The 14,347-nt window shown below is 36.1% G+C and overlaps 1 protein-coding gene across 1 annotated transcript; it reads left to right on the plus strand.

The window, feature by feature from the left end:
• Positions 1-3,211: 3,211 nt before the first annotated feature.
• Positions 3,212-13,190, plus strand: LOC119768927. Its single transcript, XM_038260734.1, has 7 exons — positions 3,212-3,766; positions 6,219-6,499; positions 6,579-6,726; positions 6,797-6,979; positions 7,098-7,160; positions 10,236-10,322; positions 13,053-13,190. Exons 1-7 carry the CDS (start codon positions 3,362-3,364, stop codon positions 13,179-13,181), a joined length of 1,296 nt encoding a protein of 431 aa, XP_038116662.1. The 5' UTR covers positions 3,212-3,361; the 3' UTR covers positions 13,182-13,190.
• The last annotated feature ends 1,157 nt before the right edge of the window (positions 13,191-14,347 follow it).

The following is a 14,347-nucleotide window of genomic DNA, read 5'->3' on the forward strand; positions in this document are numbered from 1 at the left end:
TTTCCAAAAACCACAAAAAAATCCGTTTTTTCAACATTTTTATTTTTAAAACCGCTGTATCTTCGCAAGAATTGGACATAGGACAATGCACAGTGGTCCAGATCGCAAAATTAAGTGGAAAATGGATTTTCCGAAAAATGGTGACGTTTTGGAGCTTTGGTGTCTTCAGAAGAGTTGTTGCAAATAGAAAGAGGCAACTTTTGGTTTGGTTTAAAATTATGGTGGTTCACGATTAGGGTGATTTTGAAAATCTAACTTTTCAGGAATATTTTTGGGATTTTTTTCGTCTTCTAGAAACTTGATGGGCTTGCTAATCCAAGCAACTTTGTCGAAGACACCAAAATTTTATCTCGTAATCTACGCCTTCTATGACCAAATTTATAGAAAGCATCTGAGCAAACCTTCAAAAATCAGTTTTTTGAACGTGGCAATTCAGGGTTAACTTTTAGAGAAAAGTGATATTCGGAGCACTTTTAGAGCTCTATAAAACGAACATTTTCATTTTTTGACATGTCATTTTGGACTTTCTATGTAAAATTATCATTAAAACCCAAAATATGACCAAAAATCGATTTGTTGACATTTTGACAATTCTGAGGGCAGATTCAGATTCAGCGGGCAAAATTACATGGAAAAACATATATTTGGACAATTTTCGAGTTTCGTTAGGGTGGTCCCATATGGTTTTCCCTTGATAATTAGACTTTTTCAAATGAAGATATCTCAAGTTTAAGATCTCCTCTTTCAAATGCAACCTAGTGCTTAAAATTTAGCTTGCGCCATTTTGAGATATTAAAGTTTTAAATTTGCATCTTTTTAACCTTAAAATGGCTGTAACTTTTGACCCTCAAGTCCAAATTGACATGTCAAACAATGAAAATGTTCGTTTTGTAGAGCTCTGAAAGTGCTCCGAATATCACTTTTCTCTAAAAGTTAACCCTGAATTGCCACGTTCAAAAAACTGATTTTTGAAGGTTTGCTCAGATGCTTTCTTTAAATTTGGTCATAGAAGGCGTAGATTACGAGATAAAATTTTGGTGTCTTCGACAAAGTTGCTTGGATTGGCAAGCCCATCAACTTTCTAGAAGACAAAAAAATTCCCAAAAATATTCCTGAAAAGTTAGATTTTCAAAACCACCCTAATCGTGAACCACCCTAATTTAAAACCAAACCAAAAGTTGCCCTTTTTCCATTTGCAACAACTCTTCTGAAGACACCAAAGCTCCAAAACGTCACCATTTTTCGGAAAATCCATTTTCCACTTAATTTTGCGATCTGGACCACTGTGCAAAGGTCAATAGGGAGACTTTTATGTAAAATTATCTGGGAAATCGATTTCCACTACCGGATTTTAAAAATTTTGACGTTTAGACCACTTTTCAAAAAAACAGTTTTAGTAAATGATTTTTGTATTTTTTTAGGAGAGACATACCATCCTGCATTTTTCGTCAGTCTTTTGTTAACATTTTAGGCTATTTTCTCAAAAAATTTGAACGAAAAAAAATCGCAATACACCTTAAAATTTAAGTTTTAGACTTAAAAATCAACAAATCTCATAGATATGGCGTGTATTTTTGTTTCAGTGTATTTTTTTCAGAAAGCGCGTTCAATTTCCTACAAGTTTGTCTTTGACCACTTTTTGATACGACGCAACGGCTTCGAGATACAGTATTTCTTAAATTACTAAATACAAAAATATTTAAATACCTTACGCCCTTCTCAAATGATATTTTCGAGTACTATTGGCTCCATATATGGGTCAATACACCTGAAGCGGAACAGCATTTGAAAATTACCATCTCCGATTCTGCTCAAATTTGGCAGAGCTGTTGAGACTATCGAAACATGCAAAAATCCCGAATTTCATCCAAATCGGACCACCCCCTCCATTTTTGTACCCTCCCAAAAAATCGACTATTTGGCGATTTTCGAGCGAAACCCCTATCTTCAAACGACGATAACTCAGGAACCACAAATCTTAGAGGGTCGGTCTTACATTCAATTTTGAAGAAAATTGGACGTAGAATCCATTTCCGTGATCAAAATTTAGATTAAAATATTTTTTCTACCTGTATTGCGCAATTGAAAACTTTAAATGACCATATCTCAAAACAGCCCTATTTATTTTTTGAATTTGATGATTTGATCAGCAAGCCCGAGTGCTTCTAGCAGATGCGGCGAATAAAGCTAATTAAGGTAATCTCAAATACTTAAAACTTTAAAATTCGATATCTCTGGAACGAAACAAATTCCTTTCTGCCGATAAGTGATTCTTATGTAAAATTGGCCGGGGAATACGATGGTGAGGTCAAATTCAAAAAATAAATAGGGCTGTTTTGAGATATGGTCATTTAAAGTTTTCAATTGCGCAATACAGGTAGAAACAAATATTTTAATCTAAATTTTGATCACGGAAATGGATTCTACGTCCAATTTTCTACAAAATTGAATCTAAGACCGACCCTCTAAGATGTGTGGTTCCTGAGTTATCGTCGTTTGAAGATAGTGGTTTTGCTCAAAAATCGCCAAAAAGTCGAATTTTTGGGAGGGTACAACAATGGAGGGGGTGGTCCGATTTGGATGAAATTCGGGATTTTTGCATGTTTTGATAGTCTCATCAGCTCTGCCAAATTTGAGCAGAATCGGAGATGGTAATTTTCAAATTTGCATTTTTTCTTGCACACTTCAGGTGGAATGAACCAAATAAAAAAATATTTAAATACCTTACGCCCTTCTCAAATGTTATTTTCGAGTACTATTGGCTCCATATACACAAAAATGGCATATATAGGCCTAGGATAACATGTCTACAAAGTTTCATTGAAATCGGAGAGGGTTGGGTACAAAAGTACCAGAAAAATTCCTGATTTGAGCTGGAATTGCTCTACTGTAGGAAATATGATTAAAAATTAAACCAGTTCGAGCAAAAACTGAATTAAAGTTTTCCAAATCTCCGACTCTACTACATCAGCTTTAACAATAAAAAAAACTGTAAAACCACATTTCACGATTTTTCACCCCATCAATGATGAGTGTGAAGCGTGAAAGGCGAAAGCAAACAAACAAGAAGAAAATCAACAAAACCCCACCCACCCAGGTATGGACGGATACATTCGAGAACGCAAGCAAAATAAACAACAATCAAAAAATTAAAACACCGACTGACCACTGAACAGGTCGTAGCCGTCTCGCATCAGTCTTGGCAGGGCATTCAGTTACAGTGGTAGATTTTTCCTTTGTGTGGTGGTGGTGAAAAAACGTTTCAAAATTGTTTCTTTTATCAGCACTTTAAGGGGATGATGATTTGCTTCGTATTTTGAATTGTTTGTTATTTTTATAAATAAAACCAACAATCGCACAAATGTCTACGCAACCCACTTCCGTCCCTCGAATGTCACCTCCAATGAAATATTGGTTCAATATCGACAACATTCACCAAACAGTCGGACCAATCTTCCGAACCATGAAATGGCTTGGCTTTCTGCCATTCACGCTGGACGCATCCGCCAACGCCCTGCCGCTGCTACGGATGAGGCCTTCCGACGCCGCACTGCTGACCGGCTGGCAACTCTACATCGGCAGTATGTTCTTCAGCGGGTGGATCGAAACCGTGCAGGAGCTGCCGATGTCGAAAATCATGATTTACTTCAGCCTGCTGATGTACGTGGTGATGTCGGTGCTGACCAGCGTCATCCAGCTAAGGTTGGCCCGGTCGCGGGCCAAGATCGAGCGGCTGCTGCGGATGATCCGGTTCGTGGATGAGCTGGTAAGAGTGGGTTGGCGCTGCTGGGGAATTTGGGTTGGTGAAACTAACCTAGGTCGTGAAAAAACAGGTTGGGATTTGGTTAAAAAATAATTTATATTTCAACTAGCGAAAATAGGTGAAATAGTTTTTTTTTGTTTTGATTTCTTTAAAAATAATCATAAACGTTAGAAAATATAATTTTTCAAAACAGAGCAATTTTTGTATAAATATTCAGCCTTCATGGATTTTTTTGACCTATGACCAGAAAAGCCATAGTGTGTCATTGGTTTCCCATACAATTTTGGCAGCTAAGCAAATCTCTGCCTACACTGCACACTGAAAAAATGAAACACGTGAAAAATGTTTTCAGTGATTTTTAATTTCTCTTTTTGTCATTTATACATGATTTAAAAAAACACTATATTATTTTTTGATATTTTTTAGGGAACATAAAATGCCAAATTATCAGAAATTTCAAAAACGGGCAAAAATCTTTGACCGAGTTATAAATTTTTGTATCAACGCTGTTTTTTTTAAAAATCAAATCATTGGTCACAAACATTTTTCAACTTCAATTTTCGACGTAAAATCGAATTTGCAATCAAAAAGTACTTTAGTAAAATTTTGATAAAGTGCACCGTTTTCAAGTTAGGCCGTTGCAAATATTTTTTGAAGTTTATGTCCCTCAGCTCTGACCAAAGTCAAGGGGGGGGGAAGTTTTCGAAAAAATCGTATAATTTCAGGAATGTTTCATACTTTAACATTGAAAATCGGATCATTAGTTGCTGAGATATCAACAATAGAAAATGGTGGGTTGTTTGGGTAAGACTCAGAAAACAACAATTTTCCTGTTTTTAAACCTCTGCATGGCAATATCTCAGCAACTAAGGGTCGTATCAACATAGTTCAGAAAAGCAAAATATAGAGAATTTTCTTAAATTTTCAAAAATACTTTTTTTCAATGGTGGGCAAACATGGCCACTGATTTGAAAACATGAATAACTGAGACTATTTTAAAAAAGTTACCTTAAAATGGCTATAACTTGAAAACGGTGCACCTTATCAAAATTTCACTGAAGTACTTTTTGATTGTGAATTCGATTTTACGTCGAAAAATGATGTTGAAAATTTTTTGCGACAAGTATTTCGATTTTTTCAAAAAATCAGTATTGATTCAAAAAATCATAAATCAATCGAAGATTTTTTGCCCTTTTCTGGAAATTTTTGAAAAGTTGGCATTATATGTCTCCTAAAACATATCAGAAAATGGAAAAAAATTAAAATAGTGTTTTCAAGTGAAATAAAAAAAACACCTTTTATTTACCGTAAATCATTTTTTTTTTCAGTGTAGACTTTGTCGAAGACTTGGTGTCTAGATTAAAAAAATCCTTCAAATGATACAGATTGGTGAATTTTCATATATATCATTTTTGTATGTACAGCTGCCAAATTTGTATCGAAAACTATATGGACAAACTAATGATGCAAAATAGCTTCTTTGGGCATACCGAAGGCACTAAAAAAGTTTCAGCTGGATTAAAAAATACAAAAATAGTAAAATAGTAAAATAGTAAAATAGTAAAATAGTAAAATAGTAAAATAATAAAATAGTAAAATAGTAAAATAGTAAAATAGTAAAATAGTAAAATAGTAAATTAGAAAATTAGAAAAATTGAAAAGAAGTTAAATTCCCATAAAATGTCATGTTCCAACATTTTTTACAGTCGAGTAACGGAAAATGGGAGAATTTTTATAACTTTTTTAGTGTTTTTTACGATGTAAAATACGTTTTTTCGGAATTCTGAGTACGCCATCAAATCAGGCGTCTAATTTTACATAAAAGTCCCTTTGACACCAAATTTCTATCTCATCACCGTTTCAGGCTGCAAATTATTGAAAAACACCTCTTTTTTCGCATGTTCAAAAATGGAAGGGGTCGTACCGCCCCTCCGTCACGAGATATCAAAAAACGGACCTCGGATTCGTGTTCAGGGACAAAAGTTACCTCTTAGGACAAAATTTCATGCAAATCGAAGAGGGGTCGGGGCAACTGCTGTGTGAGTTGGCGGAGAATTACCCAAATAGTAAAATAGTAAAATAGTGAAATAGTAAATTAGAAAATTAGAAAAATAGAAAAATAGTTAAATAGTAAAATAGTAAAAAAGTAAAATATTTAAAAAGAAATTTGTAATTTGTTATGTTGTTGTTTACAGACATAGTGGATAAAAGAATAGAAAACAGGTAAATTTATGTTTTTAAGCCGAACAACCCCAGTCTCTTAAAATACAGATTTTCAAATATTCACGTACAATTTTTCTATGGACAGTTGACAAAATTGTTTGGAGTATTGTATGGGCGAAGCAATGATCCATTTTCGGTTTTGGTGGAAACTGCTCAAGTTAAAATTCGAACGCAAATTCACCCTACACCGATCATCAAATTTCGGGATAATTCAATTTCTTCCCCGTCCCAGCTGGAGCAGCTCTCCCACGGCGTCGACCACAGCCGGCAGCATTTGGGGCAGGTGGCACTCATCGCGGCCAGTTTTCTCTCCAGCCTCGGCTTCGTGTGCGTCGAGTGGACGGTGTCCTGGTTTGCCCGCGAGCAGACCCCGGTCTGGAAGGAGTTCTTCCACCTCAGTGCCGCGATTTTCTACTACGCGGTTCGATTTGCCTCGCTGTGCCCGCTGGTGGTGTTCGTCGGCGGTCTGCTGGCACTCCGGGCCCGCTTCCGGAAGTTGAACGACGCCTTCCGGTGGGTGGTACCGTTGCGTGCGCTGATTGACGCAATAAGTGGTTCATTTGCAACTTTGGCGTCTCTCGTTCGTGTGTAGGTTTCACTTCGACACGGCACGGCAGCTGGAACTGGACGACGAAGTTGACGTTGACGGTGCTGACCGGGACCGTCTGCGAACGATTGCGGTGTGTCACGACGGACTCACGGAAGTGGTCGAACTTTTCTGTGACATTTTCAACCTGCAGGTTCGTAACCAAGAGCAATTCCGTCCAATCAAAACTAACGCTTCGTTCAACATCTCTTCCCTTTTCGCAGATTATTAGTGCGTGTGTTAGCTACACCATTTTCTGCATTTTTGCAATGTACTCGTCGGTGGCACTGGTCACCCAGGACACATCCGGAACGCAGTTCGTCACAATTTTCTACATCACAGCCTGTCTGCACCACTCGTCACATATCCTGCCAATCATGAAGTTGGGCAGTGATGTGCGGAATGAGGTAAGTTACCTCATTCCGCATTCAAAATGCACAAGAATGATTTCTGAGCGTAAGCTGTTGTTTTGAGACATGAGTATAGTTTACAACATTGCTTGTTTTCTTTCATAAACTCAAAAAGGGGAAACAGTTGGCAGTTTTGGTCCATAGAACGATCAATCAATCTTCACGAGCAGTATGTCAGGTGAGTTTTGTATCATAAATCTTTGTCGATAAAGGCAAGATCCTTGTAGAGAAGGTTACTATCCAGGTTACTATAACGTCATGATTCGAAATCCGGACACTTAGTAGCATATCATGTTTGTTATAGCTGGCAATAAATCATGTAATAAGTTAGAAATGTAAAAATATCATAAGGACGTAGTATAAACAGTCTGTTTCAAGAAAATGCATGCAAAATATGTCTTTTCTAACAATTTTTCATCAGAATTTGAAAATTAAAATGACTTGTTGTGCTTCGAATTCTGGACACTGATAAAAGCTGATTTGAAATCCGGACACTTTTGCTTCGAATTCCAGACACTCGATTTTACTTATGAATCGCACAAATTTGGACTGAAATGTAAGAGAATGGCATTCTTTAGGTCTCAAATAAGCTGTTAACATCAAAACAATTGATAGTTTATATAAAAATTTCCTAGAATTTAAGGATATCGAAACCGTAAATTTCTGCTTTGCCTTCCCGGTGCTTCGAACCCCTATGAAATATTTCAAGTGAAATGTTTCGCATTTTTGGTAAACTTATAATTTTATTGTATTTAACTGTTTTGGCATTACCTACGGCGTTCAAACAAACTTAAAATGAAAGTTGATGTTGGAATTCATCAAATAACACAGTTTTGACATTCATAATGCGAATTTATATCCAAATAATTGATAAAACAAGATGAAGTGTCCGGGTTTCGAAGCGTCCGGGAATTCGAATCATGACGTTACTACACTGAAAAAATATGATGTTTTCAGTAATGAGCAGTGTAATTAGCTTATATCTGTAAGCTCATACAACCAATTGAAATGTGATCAAACACAAACTTATGGGAAATTGGACGAGCTTTTCGGTAAAAATATTTACGAGACTGAAAAATCAAGTCTGTCATATGGGCAATTCTCCGCCAACTCACACAGCAGTTGCCTCGACCCCTCTTCGATTTGCGTGAAATTTTGTCCTAAGGGGTAACTTTTGTCCCTGATCACGAATCCGAGGTCCGTTTTTAGATATCTCGTGACTGAGGGGCGGTACGACCCCTTCCATTTTTGAACATTCGAAAAAAGAGGTGTTTTTCAATCATTTGCAGCCTGAAACGGTGATGAGATAGAAATTTGGTGTCAAAGGGACTTTTATGTAAAATTAGACGCCCGATTTGATGGCGTACTCAGAATTCCGAATAAACGTATTTTTCATCGAAAAAAACACTAAAAAAGTTATAAAAATTCTCCCATTTTCCGTTACTCGACTGTAAAAAAATTTGGAACATGTCATTTTATGGGAAAATTAATGTACTTTTCGAATCTACATTGTCCCAGAAGGGTCATTTTTTCATTTAGAACAAAATTTTTCATTTTTAAATTTCGGTTTTTTTCTAACTTTGCAGGGTTATTTTTTAGAGTGTAACAATGTTCTATCAATTATTTGGATATGGATTCGTGATCAGGGACAAAAGTTACCCCTTAGGACAAAGTTTCACGCAAATCGAAGAGGGGTCGGGGCAACTTTTCCCGATTTCGTGTGAGTTGGTAGTGAATTACCCATATAGAAATTGCCAAAAACCATCAAAAAACCTATTTTTTCAACATTTTTATTTTTAAAACCGCTGTAACTTCACAACGATTGGACTTAGGACAGTAGTCAATTTGGAGACTTTTATGTAAAATTGTCTGGAAAATCGATTCCCGTATTCGGTATTTGAAAATTTTCACGTTTAGAGCACTTTTCAAAAAAAAACAGTTTCAGTAAATGATTTTTGAATTTTTTTAGGTGAGTTGCTCCATCCTGCATTTCTCGTGAGTCTTTTTGTAACATCTTAGGCTATCTTCACAAAAATTTTGAACGAAAAAAAATCGTGGGCTCCCCCTCAAATTTGACTTTAAACTTAAAAATCAAAAAATCTCATAAAAGTTGAGTGTTTTTTTCTTTCAGTGTATTTTTATCGAAATGCCCGTCAAAATTCATACAAGTTTGTCTTTGACCACTTTTTTATACGATGCAAGCCCTTCTCAAATGTCATTATCGTATGGAACTGGCTCCATATACATAGAAATGGCTTATATAAGCGTAGGATAATATGTCTGGTGTTTTTTTGAAAAGGTCCAATAAACCAAATTTTCATTTTTTGATTTTTGGGTGTTTTTTAACATCCCTGACTCAAGGCGGTTTCAAAAACACCCAAAAAGCAAAAACTGGAAAATTTGGTTTATTGGTCCTTTTCAAAAAAAAAACTCCAGATGTCTACAAAGTTTCATTGAAATCGGAGAGGGTCGAGAAAAAAGTACCTGAAAAATTCCTGTTTTGGGCTGGAATTGCTCTAAAATAAAATTAACTTTTATCAGAATCAAAAAAAAAACAAAAGGCTTGGTAATTTTTCAAGCTGAAAAATCCTTTTTTACTCTGCTACTGTTGAATTTCAAGGAAATTTCCAAATGTCACAAACTTCACGCTTTCCGCAAAATCGTGAAAGTTCACTAACCCTACTTATTTAATTGGAATTTTGAAATTCGTATAGGAATACCATTTTTTTTGCATTTGGATTGAATTTTGAAACAAACCCAATAGCGAATTGAACAAACTATTAAAACTTCCCCGAAGAAAGTATGGTGCTATCTTGCTCCTTTCAAAATATTCAGCGTCCTCAAAACTGGTCTTAAACGTGTGTTTTGTTCGGAGGACTAGTTTTGAGTACTCTGAATCTTTTGACAGGAGTAAGATAGCTATGCATTCTTCGGGAAAGTTTTAGAAATGTTTTCTCAAGCTATTCGCATTTTTTTATTAATTTCAAGCGCTAAAATTACGCATAACAAAACACCCCAAAATAAACATGCAATTTGGAACGCATTCCAAATCCACCAGATCCAGTGCCAAATTCGAGCAACTTCTGATCAAACATCATGTTTCTCTTCTTTTTCCTTTTCGATTCAATAACACCCGGCAAAAAACACCTTCAATGGGCATGGTTCGTTCCTGCCGGGGTTTCACAATTTGCCCTGCAATGCGTTTCACCGTGTCTACAACCCGGTATGTTTTCGCGATCCACCTCGACGTCAGCTCCGTCTGCTGTCCCGCCAGCTTCAGCATCACTCGCCACGTGTTTCCTGTGGAATGTTTTCTTTCGATTGGACACTCTGCTTTTCGGTAAGTACTTTTTCCCTCTCCCTCTCCTCCCACAACGTTGGCCACTTACCGGTAGGGGATTACAAGGGACCGCATAATGGGAAGAGAGGACGGGACAACCGGCCAGGTGGTGGACCGGAAATGAAGTTTTGCAGAACGCACACACACTTGTGTATTTACGCTCACGCGACGGCGAATTACTGTCATGTAACAACCGATACGACCGCCGGGAAATTGGTCAGCGCTCTGCTGTTGCTGCTGCCGCCGGTATTGGGCTGAAGCCCCGAGGGGTCGGCCACGGATGTGGTTACGGGTTTGTTATGATGGGAAACACACAATTTTCCACCCAGTTGAAGGTGAAAACATTCCAACAGGAGTACCCGCGAGCGGTTTTGGGCACCGTACGTGGTTACTGCACGGGTAATTTCATGGAATCGGTCGGGGTTTGTGAGTCTAATCCGTTTAGATAATATTGTTTCTTATAATTGTCAATTTAACCTTTGGAATGTTTGCTAGGAGAGCCTTTAAAGGTTCAAAAGGTTCATCATCTTTAGTTGCAGAAAATGAAGAATTTAAAGAATTTAAAGAATTTAAAAAATTTAAAGAATTTAAAGAATTTAAAGAATTTAAAGAATTTAAAGAATTTAAAGAATTTAAAGAATTTAAGGAATTTAAAGAATTTAAAGAATTTAAAGAATTTAAAGAATTTAAAGAATTTAAAGAATTTAAAGAATTTAAAGAATTTAAAGAATTTAAAGAATTTAAAGAATTTAAAGAATTTAAAGAATTTAAAGAATTTAAAGAATTTAAAGAATTTAAAGAATTTAAAGAATTTAAAGAATTTAAAGAATTTAAAGAATTTAAAGAATTTAAAGAATTTAAAGAATTTAAAGAATTTAAAGAATTTAAAGAATTTAAAGAATTTAAAGAATTTAAAGAATTTAAAGAATTTAAAGAATTTAAAGAATTTAAAGAATTTAAAGAATTTAAAGAATTTAAAGAATTTAAAGAATTTAAAGAATTTAAAGAATTTAGAGAATTTAAAGAATTTAAAGAATTTAAAGAATTTAAAGAATTTAAAGAATTTAAAGAATTTAAAGAATTTAAAGAATTTAAAGAATTTAAAGAATTTAAAGAATTTAAAGAATTTAAAGAATTTAAAGAATTTAAAGAATTTAAAGAATTTAAAGAATTTAAAGAATTTAAAGAATTTAAAGAATTTAAAGAATTTAAAGAATTTAAAGAATTTAAAGAATTTAAAGAATTTAAAGAATTTAAAGAATTTAAAGAATTTAAAGAATTTAAAGAATTTAAAGAATTTAAAGAATTTAAAGAATTTAAAGAATTTAAAGAATTTAAAGAATTTAAAGAATTTAAAGAATTTAAAGAATTTAAAGAATTTAAAGAATTTAAAGAATTTAAAGAATTTAAAGAATTTAAAGAATTTAAAGAATTTAAAGAATTTAAAGAATTTAAAGAATTTAAAGAATTTAAAGAATTTAAAGAATTTAAAGAATTTAAAAAAAAATAAAGAATTTTCAGATTTTTTTTTCAGAAAATCATCTTATCATTAATGCTTTTTTTGTAAAATTGACTTTTTTTCTAAATCATCACCTAGTGGTGATCATTGGTGCTCAATGATCAAGCTGAAAATTATTGAAAAAACACGAAACTATTGGCACTACGCCCCCCGGGGCATGGCCTTCCTCTAACGTGGGATTTCTGCTCCAGCGCCTCTGACGAGACAGGAGAAACCGGGACCGACGTTTTACTTCACCATCCGATAGAAGCTCAGTGGATAAGGCGGGAATCGAACCCGCGTCTCATAGCATCATCGGGATCGGCAGCCGAAGCCGCTACCCCTGCGCCACGAGACCCAAAACACATCTTTTTCGAATATTAAAAAATTAACGTCATGAGATATCGGTAAATGGACGTGATCAGGGACCAAAATTACAGTCGCCGGGCTGACATTGGGTCTGCGGTGAAATTGATTTTTTAACGTAAAGTTCCGATTTTTTTTTTAACTTTTAATCTTTAAATTTTAGTTGACTGTAACAACTTCTACAAATCCAGATCCGTTGCGTTATCCATCGCCTCTCCCCGCCTTCCGGACTTCCTTCCCGTACACACAATCGAACTGTGTCACTGTTTGCCATTCGCCGTCGCACCATTCCGGAACAATATTCCCAAGTGTTTGCCCAAATGGAAACATGTGTTTTTAAGAGGCACCCGTAATGGGTCCATTTCTGGAGTGGGTTTTTGCGGGAAAGCTCTGGTTGTTGTACTTTTGCCAGTTCTTCTAACCATCAGACCATGTGTGTGTGTGTGTGTGCGTGCGTGTGACGCCTCGTCCTGGTGTTGGTGCAATGAAGTTTTAGTGGTGTCCCGGAAAATTGTTCAAGAAATCGTTCGTTTCGTCCTTTTATGAGATTTTCTTCTTATTCGTTTTGTCTGGCACTATTATTGCACAACTACCAGTATTGCTGGGTAAAAATAGAATAATCGAAGCGAATGACAGCAGTTGTAGCAATCAATGTGGACATGTGTGTGTGTGTGAGTGCACTTGTATGTGTGTGCACGTTCAGTTTTATGGCATGGGAGCTAATAAATTGTGCCATAATCGAATAAGTGCCCGGAAAAGCAGTCAATTGGAATGTAATCCCCTGCCCCAGTGAAGCAAGATGGCGCAGTTGCTTTCCCAAAAATAATAGTAATGAATCGATTGGAACCCGACTTCCTCTTTTTCAGATTTTCTCCGGAACGGCGACCTACACCATGATTATGACCCAGTTCGAGCTGGCCGTGCCAAGGTTCTTCATGGGTGCCCTCGTCCCCGACCAGCCAAATGCCACAAATCTGCTGGCTCCAGTCACGTAGCTGGTCTGAGCAGCGCAAATGAAATTTTCTGTAAACACCATTTTTGTTTGAAACAATGAACAGTAGGTATCACCTTCCTTACGAGAATGCTAAAAGAAACATCCACAACAGTGTCACCTCCAACTAGGTGAAAACTAAAACGAAGTCGTTCCTCTCCCTTTCCGGCTTTTGAAAAGCAAGACAAAACTACGCCACTAGAAACGTGTTTCCGCGCTGGGTAAACTTTCCTATTTTTACTAATTTATCTCTCCATTAGCACTAGGTTCAACCGTGGGTTATTATTAAAAAATAACTACGCCAAGATCATTGTTCTATGAAAGTTTTTTTTAAATTTTATTAAAAATTCAAACATATTTTTTAATACCTTCTGAATGCCCAAAGAAGCCATTTTGCATAATTAGTTTGTCCATACAATTTTCCATACGGGTCATTCAAGGTCAACTGGGTACACTTTAGGACTCGACCTTCACCGATTTGGATCAAACTTGGAGGGAACGTTCATCTATAGATAGTTAACAGAAATCCCAAGTTTGATGCTGATAGGACCAACCCTCTATTTTTGGCACCGCCCACTTCTTTGACGATTTTCTAAAAAACTTTTTTGACAAAGAACTTTGTCCTAAGGGCACTGTCTACGGGTGTCAATCCAAAATTTCGCGAAGCGAAGGTGTAACGATTTGTGTCGTTTTTAAAATGTTTATATCCTCTCCCCCATTCAAACAATCTTTATGTTTTACCCATCAAACGAAAGGGGAAGACTTTTAAGACTTTAAAAAGTACAAGTTGACTACCTCACAAAGTTGATAAAACTTTGTTAAAGTACATAAAAGTTAAGATGAAAATAAAAAATGAATGCAGGACAAATCCCGGCTGCTGATTTGCTGAAAGCACGTAGCAAATGTTGCCTCCTCTCCTGCTTTCGCGAAACTCTCACGCGAGAGCTGTTGCCACATTTCATGCGAACTATATAAGCTAGCACTTAACCTCAGAAAATTTCAGTGCCTCACGAGGTTTCGTCAAAGACGGATCCACGGTGGTAAATTTATTACACTCACACCTTGGGGCAATATGGGTATCACAATTCATGGTTTTTGAAACTGGTAATGAAAATGGCCATTTTTACCGGATTGGCCACACCCGGAATGACCAGTGCCCTGGAGAAGGTT

This window comes from Culex quinquefasciatus, chromosome 3 (genome assembly GCF_015732765.1).
Source record: "Culex quinquefasciatus strain JHB chromosome 3, VPISU_Cqui_1.0_pri_paternal, whole genome shotgun sequence".
NCBI lineage: Eukaryota > Metazoa > Arthropoda > Insecta > Diptera > Culicidae > Culex > Culex quinquefasciatus.

Coding starts and splice junctions, on each gene's coding strand:
- LOC119768927 (XM_038260734.1), top strand. CDS start 3,362: ATGTCTACGCAACCCACTTCCGTCCCTCGAATGTCACCTCCAATGAAA. Junction 6,500..6,578: donor AAGTTGAACGACGCCTTCCG/GTGGGTGGTACC, acceptor GTTCGTGTGTAG/GTTTCACTTCGACACGGCAC. Junction 10,323..13,052: donor ATTGGACACTCTGCTTTTCG/GTAAGTACTTTT, acceptor CCTCTTTTTCAG/ATTTTCTCCGGAACGGCGAC.